This window comes from Corvus cornix, chromosome 4 (genome assembly GCF_000738735.6).
Source record: "Corvus cornix cornix isolate S_Up_H32 chromosome 4, ASM73873v5, whole genome shotgun sequence".
Taxonomy (NCBI): domain Eukaryota; kingdom Metazoa; phylum Chordata; class Aves; order Passeriformes; family Corvidae; genus Corvus; species Corvus cornix.
This window is the reverse complement of record NC_046334.1, coordinates 64598102-64621158: the sequence shown is the minus strand read 5'-3', so window position 1 is coordinate 64621158 and position 23057 is coordinate 64598102. Positions and strand designations below refer to the sequence as shown.

At 40.5% G+C, this 23057-nt stretch overlaps 2 protein-coding genes across 6 annotated transcripts in view; one reads left to right on the top strand and one right to left on the bottom strand.

The window, feature by feature from the left end:
- Nucleotides 1–19011, bottom strand: part of ZFYVE28 (zinc finger FYVE-type containing 28) — a 152707-nt gene extending 133696 nt beyond the window's left edge. For all 5 annotated transcript variants that reach the window (XM_039550901.1, XM_039550903.1, XM_039550904.1 and 2 more), the window contains exon 1: nucleotides 18736–19011. In XM_039550901.1, coding sequence (XP_039406835.1) covers nucleotides 18736–18774 — 39 coding nt within the window. In that variant the 5' untranslated portion in view covers nucleotides 18775–19011. The remainder of the gene's footprint in view (nucleotides 1–18735) is intronic.
- A 489-nt stretch (nucleotides 19012–19500) lies between these two features.
- CFAP99 (cilia and flagella associated protein 99) overlaps nucleotides 19501–23057 on the top strand; it is a 51562-nt gene continuing 48005 nt past the window's right edge. Inside the window, exons 1-2 of the mRNA XM_010402025.4 lie at nucleotides 19501–19667; nucleotides 22329–22456. Of these exons, the coding sequence (XP_010400327.3) occupies nucleotides 22337–22456 (120 nt within the window). The 5' untranslated portion in view covers nucleotides 19501–19667; nucleotides 22329–22336. The remainder of the gene's footprint in view (nucleotides 19668–22328; nucleotides 22457–23057) is intronic.

Genomic DNA, 23057 nt, shown 5'->3' with positions numbered 1-23057 from the left:
GAAGGGCTGATCTGATCACTTTAAAGCAGTTCAGTAGAAAACTAAACTCATGAACAAGGTAGATAAAAGACATTCCTAATGCATAAACAGAACTACATTTACACTAAATTTATTGAAGGGAAAACCAGAAGTAAGCAGCACCCATAGGCATTCAAATTTAGGATGACTACTCTATAATCAGACTAATTCCTATCTAACAGGCAAACTTCTGCATGTTTCATATAATGAACTGAGAGCTCTGCTCTACCATATTGTTACTTCAAGCAGTAACTCAATTTTAGTGTCCCATTTTCACAATATATTTTGCTTGAATTTACCAATTCTTTAGAAAAAGCCGCTAGAAACATCAGTTAAAACTCAAACACTGGTGATGTCCAGAAGAGAGAGACAGTGGGGATATAAAAGAGGCTAATCCAGCCTTTTTGCATAATCTGGATTATTCCCCAGGGTGGTCATTTTACCCTCAAGGTTTACACATTAAATACATGCATGCAAAGTACCATAAAATATTGAAATCAATACAATTTCAGGTCACTTTGTTTTTAGGAGAAGGTCAAAATTGTGCAGGAGCCTTGACCTGGACATTTCTCAAAGTGCCTTTTATGTGATATTCATCTACCCAGACAATGATCAAAAAGGTCAGTGCAATAGACTGCCAGAACCTTGCTACCTTTAGCCAAACCAACACAGGCAACAGAAATCAAGATACTGAGAACAAGAAACCCCAGGAGATGCCCAGCAAAATCCTGGTAACTCTTTTAACCCACAGCAACTCAATATTCATGCTATAATATAAGCCCTACTAGAGAAATCCCTTTCCTCTGCTAGGGGATGACAAACAAGAGCATGATAAATGGGGCCTGACAACCCTCACTATCTTTCCCAAGAAAGCTATTTTGGCTAGTTCTGGTATTAAGAAGAATCTGTCACAAACATTTTTAATTTAATTTAAGATGATGAAGGGACTGGAACACCGCTCCTATGAGAAAAGGTTGAGAGCTGGGATTGTTCAGCCTGAAGAAGAGAACAAGGTCTCATCAATGTCTGTAAATATATAAAAGAGAGGGTGCATAAAGGACAGAGACAGGCTTTTTCCAGAGGCTCCCAGTGTCGGGACCAGAGGCAATGGGCACAAACTGAAACACAGGAGGCTCCCTCTGAACATCAGTAAACACTTCTTCACTGTGAGGGTGACTGAGCACTGGCACAGCTTGCCCAGAGATACGGTAGAGTCTCCATCTTTGGAGATACTCAAAAGCCATCTGGAGATGACCCTCGGCGACTGGCTCTAGATGTGCCTGTTTGAGAAGCAGGGTTGGACCATCTGACCTTCAGAGATCCCTTTCGAGCTCAGCCATTCTGTGATTCTGTAGTTTAGGCGAGGAAAAAAATGGACATAGATAGAAAAAAAGATAATGATCCTTTCTCAAATTTTCTCTGCAGACATGGCAAAATTAGCAACAACATTATACCTACTAATAGAATACAATTCGGCACTTAATTTTGCAGTTAAGTATTATTAAAATAACAAAAGAGTATTTTAAAATACAGTATTAAAATACAATATTATAATCCTGGAAAGTTACTTTCTTTCAGCCATCCCAACTAAACCAAAAAGTTACCTTAAAATAGATGCAATCTTTTCTAGTCCCTAAACAAAAAATCAGCCAAAGTGTGAATTTTCTGAAACAGTAACTGGATTTCACCTTGAGGCAGTTGCTGCTATTAGCAGCATTCTGGCACCAACAAGAATTCCACTTATAAAAGCTGTATGAAAGCACTCAAACCAAGTTTTGGTGAATCTCGCTAAAAAGCTCTTCTAACAAATCTTTTCTTTTTATTCTTGGAAGCCATTATACCTTTAAAACAACTACTCAGGATACCTGATGTTGCTCTCATGAGACGAAAGGACAAAGTCAGAAGAGAAAAACAGACTAAAATAACATGATCATTATTGTGAACATTCTCTAGTGTCAGGCTACTGAAGTTTTTTCTTACAGAAAAACAGGAATTTAGGAAAGGTTAGAAACTGGAGGACTCCTGTGTAGCCTATACAAACTTTTAACTGATAGCTATGACATTTCCATTCTCTGATATCTCTAAAATTTTAAATAATTTTGGTTTTGTGCAAAACACAAAAATACCTCTTCTGGAGAAAATACTACTACTTCAACTGCTGAAAGCAGATTTGCCAGCTCACTTTAGGAATTCCAAGAGGAGTATCCACAGAAGCAAACTCGCAGGAATGTGACTTGCTTTGCCTTGCAGTCAGCAGAAAGAATGAGATGAGCTCTTCTAGGAGAAAAGTCACACTAAAAACTAGCTACAGATGCTACAGACTGTCTCCTGCAGAAGTGTCTTTCACTTCCTCGATGTGGGAAGCAGACAAGCTTCACTAAGGCTAAAGTTAGCCTTTGAATAGTTTGGCAATACCTCTTCCCTTAGAAAACGGAGGCAGTGTTCCTCCCTCTCCGCAACTCTTGTAAGCCTACATAACTGCAAATACTCTCAGACTATTTGCAAATTGAGAAGACAGAAAAAGTCAATGCAGTTTTATTTTAAAGCTTTATGGTTTTAGAGAAAAACGCTGTTCAAGGTGTGCTCCATGACAGCAGTACACGGACATTGAACGGGAGACTGGCAGAGGCAGCAGCAGCCCTGGCTCAGGCTCTCCTCATGTGCCAACACCTTCAAAGGAACCACCTGCAAAATGACTCAATTCTTGCATTCTTTCATCAACTCACAGGTACCTTCTGGAAACCTCTATCACAATAATATGTAAGAACAAACAGCTCCGCTCTGGATTTCAAGCTATTTTCATTATAGAGAGGAAGTCGTAACTGCCTCTTCAGAGAAAACCTTCTTTAGAGACTTTTCTAAAAACAGCCTAAAGCCTACTAACCTCTCATGAAAAGAAAACCTTTCAGGATGCCTCAAACAGACATTTTAGAAGCCAAAGCAGACCAAAACCTAAATCAGCAAATGCAGCTATATTCCAAATATCCTGAGTCAAAGCTTGTAATTCTGTGTAAAAAAGCTATACTCCCAGATTAATTTTCCCCCCCAAAACTGATGATTCCTTATGCTCACCATAAAAAAACCACCCACACCATGCACCCACACATAAACCTGCCAAGAAGACTTAGAATGAAGCAGAATCAACTCTTTTTCAAGGTGTATGGTCCAATAACTAAGTATAAGTCAATGAATATGAAAAGCTAACTGTCAAAACCTGTCCTTCCTCAATAAAGAATTGGGAAAAAAAAAAAAATCAGCCTTTTTACTTTCTGACATTTTTTAAAAATAACAAGAAAATATATTAACTTCACTGCCTCGATCAAAAGCTTTAGTTACATCATGTATCTAGGCTGCCTCTCAGATCTTCGTTCATCTTCTGCTTTTGACCTAAGGCAATCCCATTCAATATGGAAGAATGTGAGGTTTTTAATTGTGCTTTGTAAGAAGTTCATGAATCTATAGGCTTGGAAATGTTCATTTCCCGAATATTACAAAAGATTCAATTTCACTGATGAACTTTATTGAGTTGCTGTTGCCAAGAGTAATCCCACTTCTCTCAATCCTCCACCCCCACTCCTGCATACCTGGCTGGCTACCACTCAGTTCTTGGATGACTACAGCTCATCCGGCCTTTCACTGTCAAATTGATTCAATCAGCAAATGTGGGGGGAGAAGCTTTCCAAGGGGCAGAAAGAGGAATGGGAAAGAGTTCAGTTTTCCCTACAAACCTCCAAACTGCTTTCTTCTAGGCTGAGTCAGCTCACAAGAGCTCCAACAAATGCCACAGCCAAAGCTGGGGGAGCAGTGGGAAAGAGGCCAGAAATGGTAAGTGCTGTCAGACTGGTTTAGACTGGCATTGGGAGCTGGAAGGGAACTAGTCACAAAGGCAGAACAATAGGTTGTCCAAAGAGATGGTGAAAACCATTTTTGCCAAATTTGAAGAATAGGTCAGCAACAGGCCCCTGCACCAGAAGGGCAACAGCATCCTGGGCTACAATAGGTAGAGCACTGCCAGCAGGCAGAGGGAGGTAAGCCTGCCTTTCCAGTCAGGACTAGGGAGGCATCTGGAGTGCTGGGTCCAGCTCTGGACCCCCTAATAAAAGAACAGCAAGGACATACTGGAGATAGTTTAACTAAGGCTGATGATTCTGGCCTAGAAACATCCATCATGCTAGGACAGAAGTAGAACTGTTCAGCCTGGAGAAAGCTCGGAGTGGATCTTATCAACATATATAAATATCTGATGGGAAGGTGGAAAGAATACTCATACAGACTTGTGGTGATACCCAGTGAGAGCAAAAGAGGTAATATATACAAACTGAAATATGGGAAGTTTCATCTGAACATCAGGAAATGCCTTTTTACACTAAAGGTGACTGAGCACTGTCACAGGCTGCTCAGAGAGATTGTGGAGTCTCCATTTTTAGAGGTGTTTTGAAACCTGACTAGACATGGTCCTGAGAAGCTGAGGGGCACGAACTAGACAATTTTAACAGGTCCCTTCCAACCTCACCCTCTCTCCAATTCTGATTATGCATAGCTACAAATCATCTATCATGTACAAAAAAGCTGTGATATAATAGCATCACCCAAAGCCAGGTAATTCTACACAGACAGAATCCCCATGTGCTTAATTACCTGTCATTAGTTATCATTACAATACCCTGAACGAATCCTTTAAACATACTGAAGGAACACAAAAAAGGCTTGACATGACCCTGGTATAAACAGTATGATTGATTTAGTAAGACATTATAGACATAAATTAAATTACTGTTGTACATTAAGAAGAGCATTCACCTATGAAAACAAATCACATGTTGTTCATGGCTCAGCTGTGTAGTCTCTCATGCCTTACACTCTTGTGCAACCTACTGCAGCTCAAACTAAGGAGGGTCAGGCTGTTCAACAGCAAATCAGAAGAAACCCAGACATTTGCAAAAAGGCCACAGCATTGGAAATACATTTGGTCACATGCTTTCCCAACCCGACCTGAACCAGTATCCCAGCATGACACCAGCAATTAGCCAGTTGTTGAACAGGGAGCTCTGACACGACTCATAGGTCACCAAATCCTGGAAACTTGAGATCACAAGGCAGTAAACTGGCAGTTCAAAAGGGAACAGTTCTTAAGCTTTTCTCCCCAATTTGTTAAATAGCATTATAACTTGCCTGTCACACAGATCTAATTCTCACACCATTCCCACTGGCCATGCTATTATTTATTTTTCAGTCTCAACTTCAGTGAACCTACACGAACTGCTGCAAGTTTTCTTTTCAGGAGAGGTACAGTAGGATAACAGACACAAAAAGTCTACAACATGCTAATTAATTATTTTCCCTGAGGATCTATTATTGTATTTTGATGGGCCTGATGAACAGCATAAAGCACCTTGACACTTAATTTTTCTTTCTGAATATTCATTTGATTAATCTATCACCAGAAATGTACAAAGCTCATTTAAATATTATTATGAGGCTGCAGAGGGTGCTCCAACACCACTTAATAGAGAGTTTCTATTCAATCCCCATATTCCTCAGCAAATCCCTTGCTGAAACAATTAGAATTTGGGAATAATTCTGAAGGCTGGTTAAGAATAGACTTCTCTTAACATCTTGTTTTATCCAGAGAGAAAAGTAATATGAATCACAAAAATAATGCCCCTTCCCCCACCAACAGAAGGTGTAATCAGTGGAAATAACATCAAGAAGGCAGCCCCTCTCCATCACATTGACTTTTTCCTGCACCTAATTGCTCCATATGGATCTAATGGACTGGGGACCAGGGAAAGCAGGCACATAGATATGGAAACACATTATGTAATATCACCCTCCATATTGCTTTTAAATTGCTTAAGCAAATAACCACCCTAGAAGCAGCTTCTGCTGCTCTAAGAGCTGCTCCTCAAGAACAGCAAAACTTTCAGCTTTTTGTGAACACTCAATGCTACTATGAAGTGGTGCAGTGCCACTCAGTGCAGAATGCAGTGACTTGTGCAGGTACCGCTTGCTTTGCTGGAGAGGTGAGGGCAGGAATCTACAAAGTAAGAATACCTCTACTTGTATCCCAGGTCTTACTTTTTAATTCAGCTGTGCAAAAGTTTCATTTGCTAGCTTTCAAGTAAACAAAGTGCACAGGAAAAAAAAAAAGAAAAAAAAAACTTCTTTTGGTTCAAATTAAGAAGAATTTGTATTCTCCTCTTTCTTAAAGTTTTTAAAATCTCATTACAGTAAGCACACAGTGAAAAATATTACAGTATCTGACAATGCTGTCATTTCAATATATTAATTCTGAGCCAGCTGATGAAAATTAAATAGAGGAAATGCTTTTAAAGCATTTAAATTTTTTTTAATGTTGAAATAGTGTAATTAGCTGATCTTTTACTCCACTGGTTCCAAGCTCCAAATTAGCAGGTTTTACGTTTGACAATTCATATATGGAACTTGAAACAGAGAACAGATATGCCAAACGCACAGTAGAGCATTCACCAAATACCTTCACAGCTCTTTTTAGTAAGAGCAGATAGCTCAAAGCACCACGCACTTCACGAATGGAAACCCTGCCCTTTATATAGCTCACTGTCTTGCCTTGGTACTTCCGCAGAGGTTTGCTTCCAACACATGCTATCTGTGCCTCCATCACTGCAAGATTCCTTGCATTAACATTTTATACAAGGTCTGCACCTTAATGTCACCTAAAAATAACTTTGGGTGAGCCTGTTTTATGCCAAAGAATTAAATCAGAAGTCCAGCTCTCAGTCCCACATGACTTCACCTGGGTTTCAGACTGGCCTCTGCATTACAGAAATTAACATCTTCCACACAAAAGGAGCAATAGAATTGGTGCAATTTAGGTTAAGGTTCCATTTTACCAGTATTTATATCATGAATAGAACATAAGACACAAGCACTTAAGACACTGAAGATGCAACGCCATAGTTGGTACAAGATAATATAAAGACTATCCTGCCACCAAAGGAGAAGTTCATGCTGCCCTCTCCCCAATTAAGCTGATAACTGAGCCTGCAAAATTATATAAACAAAGCAAGGAAGTTTCCACCTGTGCCAGAAAGATGATGCAATGCAAGGCACAGCTACACAATTTCCAACACCAGCATCAGGGAGCTAAGACAGGAGCACATGGCTGCAAGCTGAAGAACTAGCTGAGCACAGCAGCATTTCTGCATTTTCCTTACTGCCCACGTTGACTTAAAATTCACAAGGAGAGTGCACAAAAGTTCTTGATAAGAGTCAGGTATCCTGGACACTAGAGACAAGCATATATGTCTCTCTCTGCTTTGAAGGGATTGCTATTGCACTAATACATTTGACCATATCTTATTTTACAGAAGGTTTAGGTCATTTCAATAGAAAAGTTACCTAATAAGCAGTAAAAGAAGAGAGTAATAAACAGTGTGTAGTAACAGAGTTCAAGTAGCCAGATTGTGAGACTGAGTAACTAAAATCCACATCCTATCATGAGTTGCAATGAACAGGTTCAAAGGTTAAGATTAGTCATTACTGATAAAATTTTTATCCAACACTGTAAAGCCTATTTACATCACAGGTACCAGCATTCAGCATCTAATTCCTGTTTTACTATGCAGCATTACATCAGCAACTTAATTTCACACAAAGCAAACAAAACACAAAATCTGGAAGTAAAAGGCCCCACCTCAGTTGAGAACTCACACCCTCCAAATTACAGAAGCATTTCAGTGGAAGGAAACAGTTTTTTTTCTCCCCTCAGAAGTTTTGCAAGTCCACATACACCAGAGATGCTACCACGAGGGGGAGATGAGAAAGACAGAACTGACTGGAGGGATGGTTAGTGAGGCATCGTTTTAACCATGACTAATTAACAGTTGAAAATCACCATTACCTATCTCCCATATGTTCTCATTTGTAAGCAAGAGCTGGACACTAAATCTAAACATATGGCAACAGGAATTTGCACTCCAATCTTTGAAAAGCAAAGTACATACAATCTGGTCCATTGCTTCAGCTGTAAAACGATACTGTAGGGTAACCTAAAAGGAAAATAATCTCATATAAAGCAGTGGATAGCACGAAGTGGCAAATGAGGAATAAAATGGTTGACAAAACCCCCAAATTATGCTTTTATGGCCAGTTTGGCTATTGGCCTACATTTAGGGCACCAAATAACCTCTTCTCACCTTCATGCCTCAGTCCCTCATTTCAGAGATAGGAAGCATGACTTTGTATTTGAAAGATGCACAGATGATAGACAAGTTTTGGATCACACACAACATGCAGACACATGTGGATATATATAGACAGAGAAATAACTATAAAAAGAGCTGAAACCAACCTCTCAACATTTCACTGCTTGACCTGACTGATAACAAATGACTCTGGGCTTAAGCAAAACTGTGCTTATCTTTCCTACAGTAAAACTAATGTTTCCAGGAAAAAGGTTGTCACCTATTAACTCTTCAGGATTACTCATGAAGTACTATTTATGACAGTCTTATACAGTTTATGATTTCTTAAGAAGTATGAATTTCTGTCCATCAGACATTTTTTTCTACTTCAATCAAAACCCTGATCTAGCTGATCAAACGCACTGGTCAACTCAGATGACATTATACAGTAGACAACTTCTTTGTTTCATGCAGGAAACAAACACAATGAGGCACCTACGATTCACCAGCACTGATTTGTTAACATCAGACCAGTAAATTATATATCCATGAAGACAGATACATATACATTACACTAAGAAATTAAAAGAACATTTCAAATACAGGAAAAAACATGCTTTTATTTTTTTCACACTGAAAAACATGACATCTTTAAAAAGATTCACTCATTTTTGAGGAAATTGCATCCCAGTTCCAGATCTAAGAATAGTTCAAAATTTAGATGTAAGAGTTATTTTAACATTAACTTATAGGTGTGTTGTATCAACTATACCTACAACTGTCTACTATGAAACTGTCAAATAGTAACTCTCAAATTTCAGTAGAAAAAGAAATGAACTGAGAAACAGTTATGACCTAAGACTAAGGCTTCCTGAAATAAACTAACTGTCAAAGCAAATAGTGTGTCCAATTAACTGAGAAAATATAACTTTAAAAAATAACTGGACAAAAAAATTAAGTTGCCAACAGAATACAGGCTCTAAAATAAACGCCTAAACACCCAGTAAGAAGCCTTGCTTCCTTGTCTCTTCTAGTGAGAGAAGTGAAGAGAAAAAAACCTATTGCCTTTCTGCTTCTGACCCTGTCTTCCTACTGTCACCACTACTATCAGGTCTAGTATTTGTCAAGTATCCTGACTGAAATCAAGAAGGAAAAAAATTTATAGAAGGTTTGCAATTATGCATAAAACCCCAGCAAAAAATCTAGGTGGAAGTAATGTTAGGGAAACAGAAGGCATTGCAAGCAGTAAACAAAACTTTTGGACACAAGGATATGATATAGCCTATGAAAAAAAAATAAAAGAAACCAAGAAAAATTAAAAAACAAGTAACAACAAAGCAAACCAAAAACCAACCACAAAAAGCAGTCTTACTGAAAATGAGAATACTTGCTGTGGATATAATATTTTCTTCAAATATACTTTGCCAACGGCTTCAACAAAACCATTGGCAAAGGAATTATCAAAATACAATAAAACTACCAAAGATGCTTTTCCATAAAATAAATCCAAAACACCACCACAATGAACCTGAAACCAGGTTCTCCAACATGAACACATCAGATCTCAAACACTTTGATATAAAGAAAATATTAGCCAGATTAACAGTTAACACCAGTGAGCACCTGTCAGTGCCCAATATACACTTTTTAACATAAGGTCTCTTCCAATTATTTGCTGCTGATCATGACATAACTTCCTTATGCTCAGCTTTATACAAAAAAAAAAGTAAGATAGCTGTGCAGTGCACAGGAAGATCATTGCTCAAAAGAACCCACTGCTACCTATGGTCTTCAAAATGAACCTTTATATCCAGCCAAACTCACCACCATGAACATTCATATCAAATAGAAACAGACTTAGAGAAAAATCAGTGCAAAACTAATACGTCTTTACAACCACACAAACAAGGCCTGTGTGTACACTTGCAAGAAACACCCATGGCACCACATGTCCTTACAGAACCTCATATAACCACACAACCACCATCCATTACCAAGGAGAACAGAAAACCCATCACCAAGTAAAACAGAAAAACCGAGCTGCCATTCCCACTTCATCTCTTACGCCTCAGTGAGGACCTGCAAGATTCCTTAAGATACAAAGCAAAATAAATCATGGGTCCCAGATGAGATTTGAAGGCCCTTTGCATTTTTGCCTGTTCCTTCCATTGTATTAACTCTTCTTTATTCTGTAAGGGCTTACATCCATCCATCTTGCACCATAAAATGGTATAAATTCCATCAAGATGTTTTTGTAAGGCTGTTCACTAGATCAGGTATACTGGGCCAGCTTTATAAAAAATACCTAGAAAAAAACATTAAATGTTTAGCAATGCAGACATTCACTCTCTCTCTCTCTCTCTCTCTATATATATATATATGCATCTTCAAAATAAAGTAAAAAGCAGTGCTTTGAGAGTATTTGAAGGGTTTTATAGGAAGAATACTGGTATGTTCTCATTTGTATGGTAAGAGCACACAAACTTCATCAACTGGACCAAGACAGTAAGGTAATATTTCTGCCTGGAGATTGCTGCTTACAGAAGGAGAATTAGACAAAGAGACATTACTATGAGAGCCCATACAGTTCATAAAGAAGTTTATTAGATAACAAACATCTGAAAGCCATTTATAGACAAACATGCACGACCCCCTTCAAGCTCAGCTCCTTTCCTGGAAGGAAACAATAACCTGAAAAAACTGCATTTTTGAACATCTGATGAACTTCAGAATGTCAGGAAATGTTTCCTACATTAAAAGGCTACAAAGGAAGGTGAGAATTAGAAGAATGCAAAGCAGAAATGCAGAACACCCTGAGCATCCGGTTAGTTTAGCTTCAGCCACCTATAATTCTCAGAGATCAAAGTGCTACTTGATGACAGGAATTAACACATTCCAGCATAAACATCACCCTAATTTAAATTAACCTGTGTTCCATTTCAAAATAAAGAGCACCATTTTGAAAGAGTAGAAGAATCATCCTCCCTTTTTCCTCTCAAACTATTTTTCTTACATTTCTATGCCAAGTCTTTTCTTCAACCCCATCTTCTTCGCCTGTCTCCTCCAGTTCCTTTTCCCCCATTTACTTCCCTTTCATTCATTCACCCAGAATAGTGTACCCAGTAGTGATGTGATGCCCACTCTTATATTATTCATTCTGAATGACTATCAAGTATGAGTAAAGACCCTACAAGAGAAGAAAAACAAGCTTATGGCCTACCAAGACTGAGCAAAGTAGAAGCACAATTCAGTTCCTGTTGATCAGCTTTTCAGGGCATCTTATTCTTAAACAGGATCAAAAGCAGTAACAGTAAGGGAGGAGAGGGTCGTGGATGTAGAGGGACCACAGGAAGAAGCACAATCTATGGGATCAGAAAGGTCAAGAGGAATTGTCAGTCTAGAGGCCTGAGTAGTGAGGCAAAAAAGCCACTGATTACTGAAGTGACAAGCCAGAAAATCCTACAGCCTGCAGGGTAGAACAGAAACACATACAGGATGTAGTAAGTCTGATCCACAACATCAAAATAAATAAGAGCAAGACCTTCCAGTCACACCAGCAAGGTATACTGAGCCAGGAATGCTTTATATTTAAGTTGTCCAAACATTTTATCTCTCAAAAAACCTCACTCTTTGCTATATCCTAAAACCAGACCTCTAGAAAATGCCTTACAACTTTTGTCACTCACCTGTTTTCAAGTAGCAGGCAGCTGACACTGCCTCAAAGGAAAACCGTATCCTATTACACTGAGCTGTCCACCAGACACAAGCTAAGTGCTTTGCTTTAGCTGACTTAGGGGCAGCTCAAGTTTATAGGATGCAAGAGCCTCAGCTCGCATGGAATGCAGCAGTTCTCTTTCTGAATGCAAGCAGGGGGCATATGGCCATTACACCTGTGATCCCAGCCTGTCACTTGAGATACAATAAATAGTCGGAATATTGTGTACTTTCAAGATGAAAACAAAGACTCAGCTGAGAACAGGTAAGACAGACTCTATTTAGGATCCTTCAGTAAAACAACCAAGCTGGAGAAACTTGCTCTTTCACATGCACTATGAAGGTGGGTCAGCCTTCAAATGTGGGCCAAATAAACATGCACAGCCTTCAATTAATTTATTTTTAACACCATTATTTAAAAATAGTTTTACTGAATTAATTTAAGTCAATGTTGCCAGCGTAACTGTCACGAAAGTAGATCATCATAACTATTAAAGCAGTTAAATGAAGCACATCAACAGCATTTGCACTGTTTACTTTTCACTGAGTTCAGTAAGAAAATATTCTTCGGTGGTCCTGAGGATATTCTTAGTGGGAGTTTTTTGTCATACCTCTAAAATAACCTAGGAAGAATGCATTGTGATTTCTAAGGAGTAATTTTTTTAAAATTCTGTTAAGTACCATGACATTGTGGGAGGAGAGCAACAGAATCTAAACACCCAAATCAGGTTTTCATGAGAAAGATCAGAAGATAAGTCTGCAGGACAAGGGACACATTAGGTCACACCACTGGCTGTTTGAAAAAGTTTCTAAGGAAAATGCTTACCTCAACTGGATTCAAACTCAGCTATAAGCACTGACAAGCTAGTAGTCATTATGGAGACCAGAAGTATAAATTAATTGAAAAATTATTAGTCATTTAAAAGAAACAACTTCGTGAGCTTTTGAATTATAAGAGCACGATCTATAGCTCAACAAACTCCTATGCTGCAGACTATCAAATTTTTAAAAAGAGCCCAGAGGAAATATCCCTTTCTGTTCATCTCATCTTTGTCCCTAGGCATCTTACAGGACAGAGAAAGAGAAAACTACCAGATATCACACCAGGCTAGACAGACCTTTGATCTGATATACCATGACTCTGCTCACAGCAATCCACATCAAAAAATAATTTCACAAGGTACAAATACATTTGACATCAGAGTAATTACAAACAACCAAGCAATTATCTTAATTGCAACAGTGACCTCCTTCCCTTTTTCAGCCACAGGTAAACCAAGGCTAAGAAACAATATGACTGCAGGTAATTGTCCTGATTTAGCTGCAGTGCTACAATACATCAGCAAAGAATTATTAGCTCCCACACTTGTGTTCAAACCACTAGATGGTGCTTCTAAAATGAAGCAATTCAGTATGCAAAACTCTGAATAATGCATGACAATTTATAAGTTGCCTTCCTCAGGATTGTTATCAGTAACACTGATTAATGAAGTTAAATAGCTGCAGCCTCTGATCAGAGAGGGACAACAAGAATAATTACGCAGATAAGTGAGATGAAAGAGCTGATCATTAAAACAGTGACTTTTCAAAAACCTAGTAACAGCTGTTTTCTCAAGTAAGAAAAACTCCTCAATCTTCTGTCTTGGAAAGTCATTAGTTGCTAATATAAATATTGCATTAAATAATAAATTTTGTTCACAAACTGCTGTGCCCAAAGGCTTTGAATACTGTATGGCACCAGTCAAACAAAAATAAGTTATAAATAGCATTTACCTCTTCTTTCACTCTTCATTGTAAGACATTTTTCCTAAGAATAAACTCACTCTAATTCTATTCTGTGAACAGTAAACCTTTCACTTTTAAGATTCGGAAATCATAGCTAAAATAAGATGCTATCTGCTTTCCATCTATCACTGGTAGATCATCCTACCTTTTCCATTCACTCCCAGAAAACTAGTATCAGTAGTTGCTTGGCTATTCCAGCAGCTTTGTCCTGTTTCATCTCTGACCATTTCTATCTACTTCTTAAAATAATTCTCTCTCTTACTGCATCTCATTCTACCAGCCCAATTTTAAAAATACTTTTTGCATTATGTTAAGCACAGCTGACTGTGTACTTTTTTACTACCTTCCATTCTTCTAACAAACTTCTATTCGTATTTTAAATCCCTTTTTCCTACTTAAAATCTTTTCCTACAAAAAAATCCTGCAAACATGTTTCTTCTCTTACTGTTAAAAAACCAAATCAGCTATTTTCTATTGTATTTCCCATCTTTTACTTTTTGGAGTCAGCTCTGCCACTAAGCAACCCTGACAACCCTGCTGAGAAAGATTACTCTATGTGAAGTTTTTGATGTTCGACATTCACCTAGGACTTTTTTTTTTCTCCTTCTTTTTTTTTTTTTTTTAACACTTCTCCTTTTCCAAAGTAATACAGAACCTCCTAGAGGTTTTTTGGCTATTTTTGAGTTTTGCCACTGGCTCTCACTTTTCTACTTTAGGTGATTGCTCTACATTTGCTAGGCATACTCTCTGCATCTTACTTGCTTGAAATCTTGTTCCAAGATACCCTTTTACTATCTATTAAGCCATTTTTAAATTAACATACCTATCTGCTGTTACAGTCCTGTAACAACTATTATTAGCAACAGTTATTACTACCTTTGGCTTACTTTCATAGAAATATAGCTAAAAAGATCCTTTAAAAAGAAAAAGGCACTAAGCACAAACACAGAAACAAGTCTTCTCCAAGTACCTGCCATTCCACTTATCCCTAAATGCTATTTCTGATCACAGAGCACCACTGCAGACACACACATTAACAGGCAAAAAGAACATCTTGAAGATGTATCTGCTAATCCAGCTGCAGAAAATAATTATCAGATTTAAGAACCAATGAACAGTATTTCAGAACAAACACACAAGAAGAAAGTAACTACAATTCTCAGCATCTCAAGCACTCCAGGGAGAGAAGATGCACAGCCTCTGAAGGATGTGAGAGAGCTGCGCTGAGCACCCACTTGTCAGTAAGTGTTCACTCCCAGCTACAAGTTGGGGCCATTTCCGTAAATCCACCTTCACATCCCCATGGGAGTTAAACAGCCTTTTAAATAAAACAGGCACTAAGGGTACAGCTGCACTTCAGTCAGTCTTAGAGGAGAGGGGTGTTAAAAAGCACACCTACAAAACCTCCAGACTTTATGCATACTTTGTGAGCATCCTTTAACTGTGGCAAGGCATTCACAAAGCAATACCTTTACTACCAAAGACTATGAATTTTGACTGAATTACAAGAACATAAAAAATTATTCAACCTTAACTGCAAGAAGTTCATATTTACTATGTCAAAGAAACTAGGAGCAAAAAAAAAAAAATCAGAGATATAAACACAAAACCAGCAATATTTTTTAAAATAAAAATATGAAAAATAAACACAGACTGAAGGTGTTTCAGTCTGCTATGATAAACAGATTAAAAACATATTCAAGTTGTGGTTAGAGACAGACTTTTTTTTCCCCATCATACACAAAACAGCTCTTTCAAAATACCAATAAACATGTGCTCAATTTAAAGCTGGTACCCCTGTGAGCTAGTTACCCACGCATTTTTCAAGCTAGTCTCCAGATATAAGCAGCAGCATTCACCAAAATTATCCTGAATTCTTTGGATATCAAATGCATTTCAAAACACTGCAAAACCAGTCCAGTTCCGTATTTTTGCTGGACGCTCAGATCTGCCTGGGAGCAGATTCTGACCGGACACCTGTGGAATGCTCCAGCAGCAGACGGTACAAGACAAGAAATTCCCTGAAGTGGCAAGGAACATTGCCTGTGTTAACAGGTAAGTATATTGATTTAGAAGAGATCATTCTTTTGTCTCAGGAAGGTGGCAGTGCCTGGCAAGCCTGCAGTGTCCTGAGGAGGTCAATGTGCTGCAATTCAACAACACTACTGCTTCAAATCACTCCTCTGCGAAAGTGTTCAAAAGCAAACACCAGCTTCCCTCCAAACACTTAAAAATGCATTGACTCCACAGTCCCCAAAAGCAAAACACATATTACAGACAACATTTTAAAAAATAAACAACAATCGATGTGGCACAGAAGGCTGGAAACAACATCTTGTCTCTGCTCTGTCTCCAATACATCAGTTAAAAGTCTGCCTCCTACCAGCTCTACAGATCACGTCACTGCTATTTATTTCATTCTCTGGTTACCTCTACCACTGGTATTTGATCCGGTTCATTAAAATCTGGCATATCAGCATACCTGAGGAACAGAGCTGGACAGGAAGAACACTGACTGAACAAGGATCTAGGGAAGTCGTGCTGTTCTCGTGACATGCTCACAACATTAGTCAAGACTTTCCACTTCCTACACCCACATTTTCTCTCCCATTCTTGGTATGTTCAAACAGATGCAGCAGTTACCAAGTAAATATCCTCGCATCGATGCAGGCCCTGCATCTTGCAGTAATTGATGATTATCCTAAGAGTTTTGTGATTCCACCTTGTTATGCACTCTGTTCTATTCAATTTCCTTGTCTCCACCATTTTAAAAGATTAAACTGAATTAATTTACATATTTTGGGGCTGTGTTTTTTCAGGGATGAATTATGAAATAGTTCCCCTAGGATTAAGCTAAACCATATATTCAGGTTTCTGAGCAGGCTGTACTGTGAATTTGCTGCACTCTGATGTCATCCCACCCCTCACCTTCAAAAGTACCTCTAAATGGCCACCAAAGCTCTAGGCCAACCATCCAGTGGTATCAAAATCTGCTGCCATGCAAAAGTCCTGTTATATGGCAGTAGGACCCAGAATACTTCAGAAGCAGCATTCCCCATCACTGGGAGTAGCAAAACCTAACTGATAAAATGCAGAGGGTTTTAAGTAAGTAACATAAGTCCTGAGTACTGAGAACCCCTACCAGAATAAATATTCAGGAAAGTCATCTTCAAAATGCATTATATTCAAAACAGACCCTGGAACCCATTGACCATATGGGAAGGAATCCTTGCAAATTCCTTGCAATAGGAAAGCAAGTAGTACAACCAGGAAAGGTACAGTCCCTGTATGTGAGATCCTCTGTCTCACCTTCTATAAAAGAAGTGCTATTTAAACTTTTGTGTATTGAATGACACGATCCACACCCATTCAACAGGCACACCAGGAAAAATGCCTTTTTCTGAAGCTCTTACAATTCACCAGCAACCCATTCTGAATACCAGAACAAAAATGATATTGTAAGCTACTGAAACTAAGAAAAACTGTAGGCAAAGAAGGTATAAATATACAACACAATGCAGTGGTACTGGTTTTAAACTAACAGCAATAGGTGTTCCTGATTTATGAGGTCCAGTGTCATGCGACAGGCTTGAAAAGTTCCTCCAGCACAGAGAAGTCCCACTAAACTTTAAGTATACCTTATTTGATACAGCCCCTGAATGCCAAATACACACCATACAACAAAGAGATATTATATTAAAAAAAAAATTTATCACAAAAAGATTAAATCTCCATTAGAAAGAACACAATGTGACATCTAATGAAAAACAGTGACAAAAGCTATATTCACAATGATTTCTTTTGCATTTAAGATCACCAGTATTTCTTTTTGTTCATTAACTCTTCTTCTCTTAGTTTTTCCCTTGCATAAAACATATACAAATAACATTTCATGAAAGTTACCTCTAGCTTGTTACTGTATTTTCAGTTACTAAATCTCTACATTATCTCCCTTGCAGCTATTAGCAGCCATATCTGACAAGTACCTGTTCTTCAGAAGTACTCAAGTGTTATGACTATGTGTAAAATCCATAAAGCCAGCATAATATGAGCTTTTATTTTGCAGCATCACCTCGGCTTTTTTTTTTTTTTTTTTTAACTGCAACACACTGGCCATAATTCAGCCAAAAGAACTGAGTACATGGAAGGTTTACAAACTGAGACTCAACACTATTACTGATAGTAAAGCATACGAAAAAATGGGTGAAAGTGACCAACAGGAACCAAAATCAAATCAAATACTTCAGAAAGGGAATAACTATACTGACTGATGCGATGTCTGGACAAGAAAAAGATGCTGTAGATGTTCAAAACCAGTAATGTCCTTGATTTAAAATCCCAACATCACATGCGAGACAAGATCACTCTCCAGACAGTTGTTACTTAACTCGTGCCAGAGGATGATAATTTCATTGCAAAGCAAACCGCGATTCTTGGATTCCTTCCAAGAATTTCAAAGCGAGAAGGGCACAAGATTCATACGTACAGAGCACCTTCCAATAAACCTCCTAACTTATAAAGTTCCTAGGTGCACACACAGCGTTAACAGCTCAAAGGGAGCGCCCGAACATCTCCCCAGGTCCGGGCTCCGCGCAGCCCGCAGCGCACCCAGGAGCGCTGCCCGGGCACGGGCTGGGCACAGCCGCCAGCTCCGCCGCCTCTCCGCGGGCTCCGCGGTGCCGGGTAGAGCCCCGAGCCCGCCCCGGGCCGCGCTCCCCCGGGTCGGAGCAGCCCCGCGGCTCCCGCTCTGCTTTGTCATCCCCCGCCGCAGCGGGCGACGCGCTCCGCGCCGCCGGAGCCGCTCCCGCAGCCCCGCTCCGACCGCGCCGCCGGAGCCGCTCCCGCAGCCCCGCTCCGACCGCGCCGCCGGCAGCCGCGCGAGCGCCCGCGGGCTCCGCTCGCCCCACACGGCACCTCCCGGCCGCGGGACCGGCGCGGAGCGACCCGCGGCTGCGCGCCGGAATCCGCCGGGACCTCCGTCCCGACTTCCATCCGCGGGGTGAGGGTGACCCCGGGGAGCGGTGCCGGGCAGCGGCAGCTCCTCGCAACTTGCCTTGGGTTTGTACAGCCACTTTCTGAACCTGTTCATCATCACCGCGGCCGCTGACACACCGCTGCCGCCGCTGCCACGGGGGCTGCCGGCTCCTCACCCGCGCCGCTCAGAGGACAGGAGCGACGCGTGCCCCTCGCCGGGAGGCTTCTCTGGGTTGTGTTCTCCTCCCGCTCCGCCGCCGCCTCCTTCCGCGGAGCGGCCGCCGGGCGCTCCCGTCAGCGCAGGGACCGTCCGGCGGCTCCGCGCGCTCCGCGCCGCCCCGACCGCCCCCAAAACATTGCGCGGCCGGCGGCAGCGCCACCCCAGCGCGCGTGCGCGACACCTCCCCCGCTCCCTCCCCTCCCCACCCAATCGGGTGGCGGTCCGGGGCGGGCCCTCGCCGTAGCCCCGCCCACCCGGCTGCTCATTTGCGTAACACGCCAAGGGGGCGGGGAGACTGCGTACCGCGCAGGCCACGCCCCGGCGACCGCCTTGTTGCAGTGGATGCCGGGAGTTGTAGTTTTCTCGCAGGGCGCTCTGCGCGCGTCCGCTCTGGGATCGCAGGCCCTGCCTGCGCCCGCCAGCGCTGCCGCTCCCCGGCAACCGGCGGGTCACCCACCGCAGGCTGCCCGTGAGTGGAAACACCGGGGAGGCGCGGACGAGTTCCTTGGCAACGGCGGCAAACAACCGCCGCCATCTTGTTTCCCTGATCGTGTAGTTCCGCGCACCCAGTCGCGCCGTTTCGCTACACTGAGGAGGGCTCGCGAAAGGACTACAGCTCCCAGCAGCCCCCGCGCCCTTTGGCAACGGCGCGCGCGGGGTCCGTCCGTCAGGAGAGACCGCGCCGGGATACGGACGGCACGCGCCCGGAGGGGGCAACTGGGAGCGGGATCGAGAGCGCCGGGAACAGCCAGGGACAGGAACCGGAGCGGCGGTGCAAGGCAGATGTGGCCGTACGTGACACCTCCGGAAAGAAAGCCGGGTGCAATTCGGGATGTGTGAAAGTGGCGGGTGCCCTGGCCAGGCTCGTGACTCCTTCGCTCCTTTATTTTCATATAACCACAGAATCACAGAATGGTTTGGGTTGAAAGGAACCTTAAAGTTCATCTATTTCCAACCCCCTGCCATGGGCAGGGACACCTTCCACTAAACCAGGGTGCTCAGAGCCCCATCCAACCTGGCCTCGAACACTGTCAGGGATGGGGCATCCACAAATTCTCTGGCCATCCTGTGCCAGTGCCTCACCACCCTCATGGGGAAGAATTTCTCCCTAATATCTAATCTAAATCTACCCTCTTTCAGTGTTCATATTTATTAGGTCTTTATAAGTACAATAGAAAAGATCAAGGGGCGTGTGTTACACTGTGAACAGGGTTGCTGGGCTTTGCTCCCTGAAATTCTGGGCAAGTAGCCAGCCTTGGTGTCCATTTGCTAGCCCACCTCATAAATATAACAGAACGTATTTGCAGAAGGTTTTGTACAATATGTATTTAATTGTAAAGTTATACAAGATAATAGATAAAAAATACCATGTTATGTTAAGGAAAACAGTTGCAGTAGGTATGCAAAACATTGAAATATATGAAAATTAAAATTAGGATCCTCAAAGTGAACATTTTCCATCTGATCTGTCTGAATTTTGAAGGGAGGTTTAGTTCAGCTGTTTTTAATTATGACACCTTTCATCAGAGGAAATTCAATCTCAGTCTTTCTAGGCCAGGAACATAGGAGCAGATGTAAAACCTGAAAGAACCTTTCAGGTCATTGAAACCAATGCCTACAACTGTGGCCAATCTTATCCTATGTAATTGCTTTCAAAATATCTCCGGGCTCCACTCTAAAATAAGGTTAAGTCAGGTTCTCACCTCCTTTAACTGAAATCTACAGCTGATAATGGAAGAAAATTTCTACCATTTTATACACAGTATAAATTTGTATCGTTTTTGTACATAGTAATTACAGTATTTTTCTAACCAACTGTGTGGAAATTAGGTGCATAACATACCAAAAACATTTTATTCCTGATGTGTATGTTTTAAAACATTGGCAATAATAATAGCAGCTTCTTTAATTAGAAGTGGGGTTCTTTCTGTTAAGAACCTGTGTGTGTCCAGAGATCTGAAGGCATTACTATACATCTTAGTTTTCACATTCCAGTTTTTGGGTTTAATTATTGTTATTTGTGAGGAGGGGTGAATATCAGAGCATGAGAGCTCAAATTTCTTACTGCTATGCCAGAAGAAAAAGCATTTGTTACTGGTGGAGGTGTTGGAGCCTGAATTATGATTCAGCTTGAAGTACAGAGATATTTCTCTCTGGCTCATCCAAAATCCCTTGTAAGAACCTTGGCAAGTTCTTACTTGAGAAACAAATGATTCTCAAAGGAGCAGAGTAACAGTGATTCCCCTGCACAGTAGTTCCTCTTTCCGTGTTCGTCATCCCTTGTCATGATCCAACCCTGTTTTGCTGAACCTTTTTTTTTTTATTTGGACATTTTTTCTTGATCATAACAGGTACCTAAAAGGCTAAATTGAAATAATCACTGACAAACTCTTTTTTTCAGTGCCTTGAGATTAGTAATGAAAAGTGCTATTTAGGCAATTATTATTGAGTAAGAATGTGCTGAAAGGCAGGGTACAATACCATTGTGTCTGGAAATGTTATGATAATATTTTAAAGCAAGAAATGAATTATGTTTACCACAGTGGGAATGAATCATCTTGATCAAAGATTCTTTTCTGACATCAAAATACGATGATATTTAAAATACAAGAACTATTTTCAAAAATACATTTTTATTTTCACCATGGAAAGTTACTTTTGTGCTCATTTTTTTCCCCACTGGTAAACCAGATTAATGACTTTTAGGCCTGATAATTGCTGTCATTGGTCTTTCATACACAACAACATGTGCATGTGTAGGAACAAATGTATTATAGTTCTTGTCACCTGAACATTAAAATCGAGGTAACCAGTCCTACACATTCTCAGACATATGGGTAAGACATCATTTGAGATGGACAAAATCCAGTCATTTCATAAGCAAAGCATCAAACATAACAAGTATTCAACTGCTGTGCTTCCAGAAACCTTGGCAGTGGCCCAGCCCACTGAAGTGCTGTGATCACGGCCCAGCCTGCTGACCAACAGTCACCGCTTCCTTATAATTCCTCTCTGTTCCTATTCTTTTGTTGCTTTTGAAAAACAGGCTGTTGACAGCAACATGTGATGAGATTTAAGACTAAAATTTTGCTTTCTGTTGCATTTCACTGGGAAGGGCAGTGTGTTAAATAGGACCTGTATGCACACAGGCAAAAATCCATGTTTTTCTCTGTATTATCTTTAATTATATTTTGTCAAATAACCTGGTGCAGTAACCATTTATCCTTAAGGTATTTTGAGATATTTACAATATGTAATTATGTCTTCTATTTTTTTTATGTTTGTACTGTGTTTTCATTTCTCCTGTCAGCTGTTCTGACTGTGATCTTGAAAGCCTGACCTAAATGTTCTCTTCTACATTACTGCAGTGTAACTTCTATATGAGCTTATCACCATGCATTATGCCACAACTGAAGGAGGCATGAAAAAGTAATGATTTTCTATATTTATAGGATTCTCCATGGTGAAGATGGTCAGCCATAGAGAACTTATTGCACTAATAGTGCAACAGCTTAACAAGTTTAACCCTGAAAATCAGAGCATGGAGGATTTCTTGAATGAATCAGCTACGATGTTGCAGGTATATTAAGTTTCAGTTCATCTTACACAGTTTACTTTGTTATTATGTGATTTTAAATGTAATGGTATCTATTTTCTAACATGTTGTTTTACCTTTCATTGATTACTCTTACAGTAACATTTTTCGTTCATGAGTAAAGTCCAAATTTCTTAAGGTTATCACCAGAAAACAAGGCAGTAAAGATCAGAGGGGTTGAGAAACTGCTTGGATAGCAACAATAAAAAAAAAAAAAAAAAAGGAAAGCAACAACCTTCTAAAATGGATCAGGTAGTGATAGGGAAAACTTCTGTCCCACTTCTGACTAAGCTGTTTTGTAGTTTCTTATTCCTTTCTTCCTTCCAATGGTGGCAGCACCACCCATTTGTATGTACAAATGCAGTTCAGAAGCTGAGTCACAGGGTCAGGTATTCTTGCATTGAGGACATAAGTGACCACCAGAACAGGGGCATAGGACAGTGACAATAAATCAGCTACGGGATTCTAATTTAATAATGCAAGTAACCAGACCGTGATTTGCCATTTTGTATCTGTTCTGGCTGAAGCAGTTCCCATCCTTTCCTGACCGTAGTCTGTCATCTCTTCCCATCTCTTTGTCCTCAGT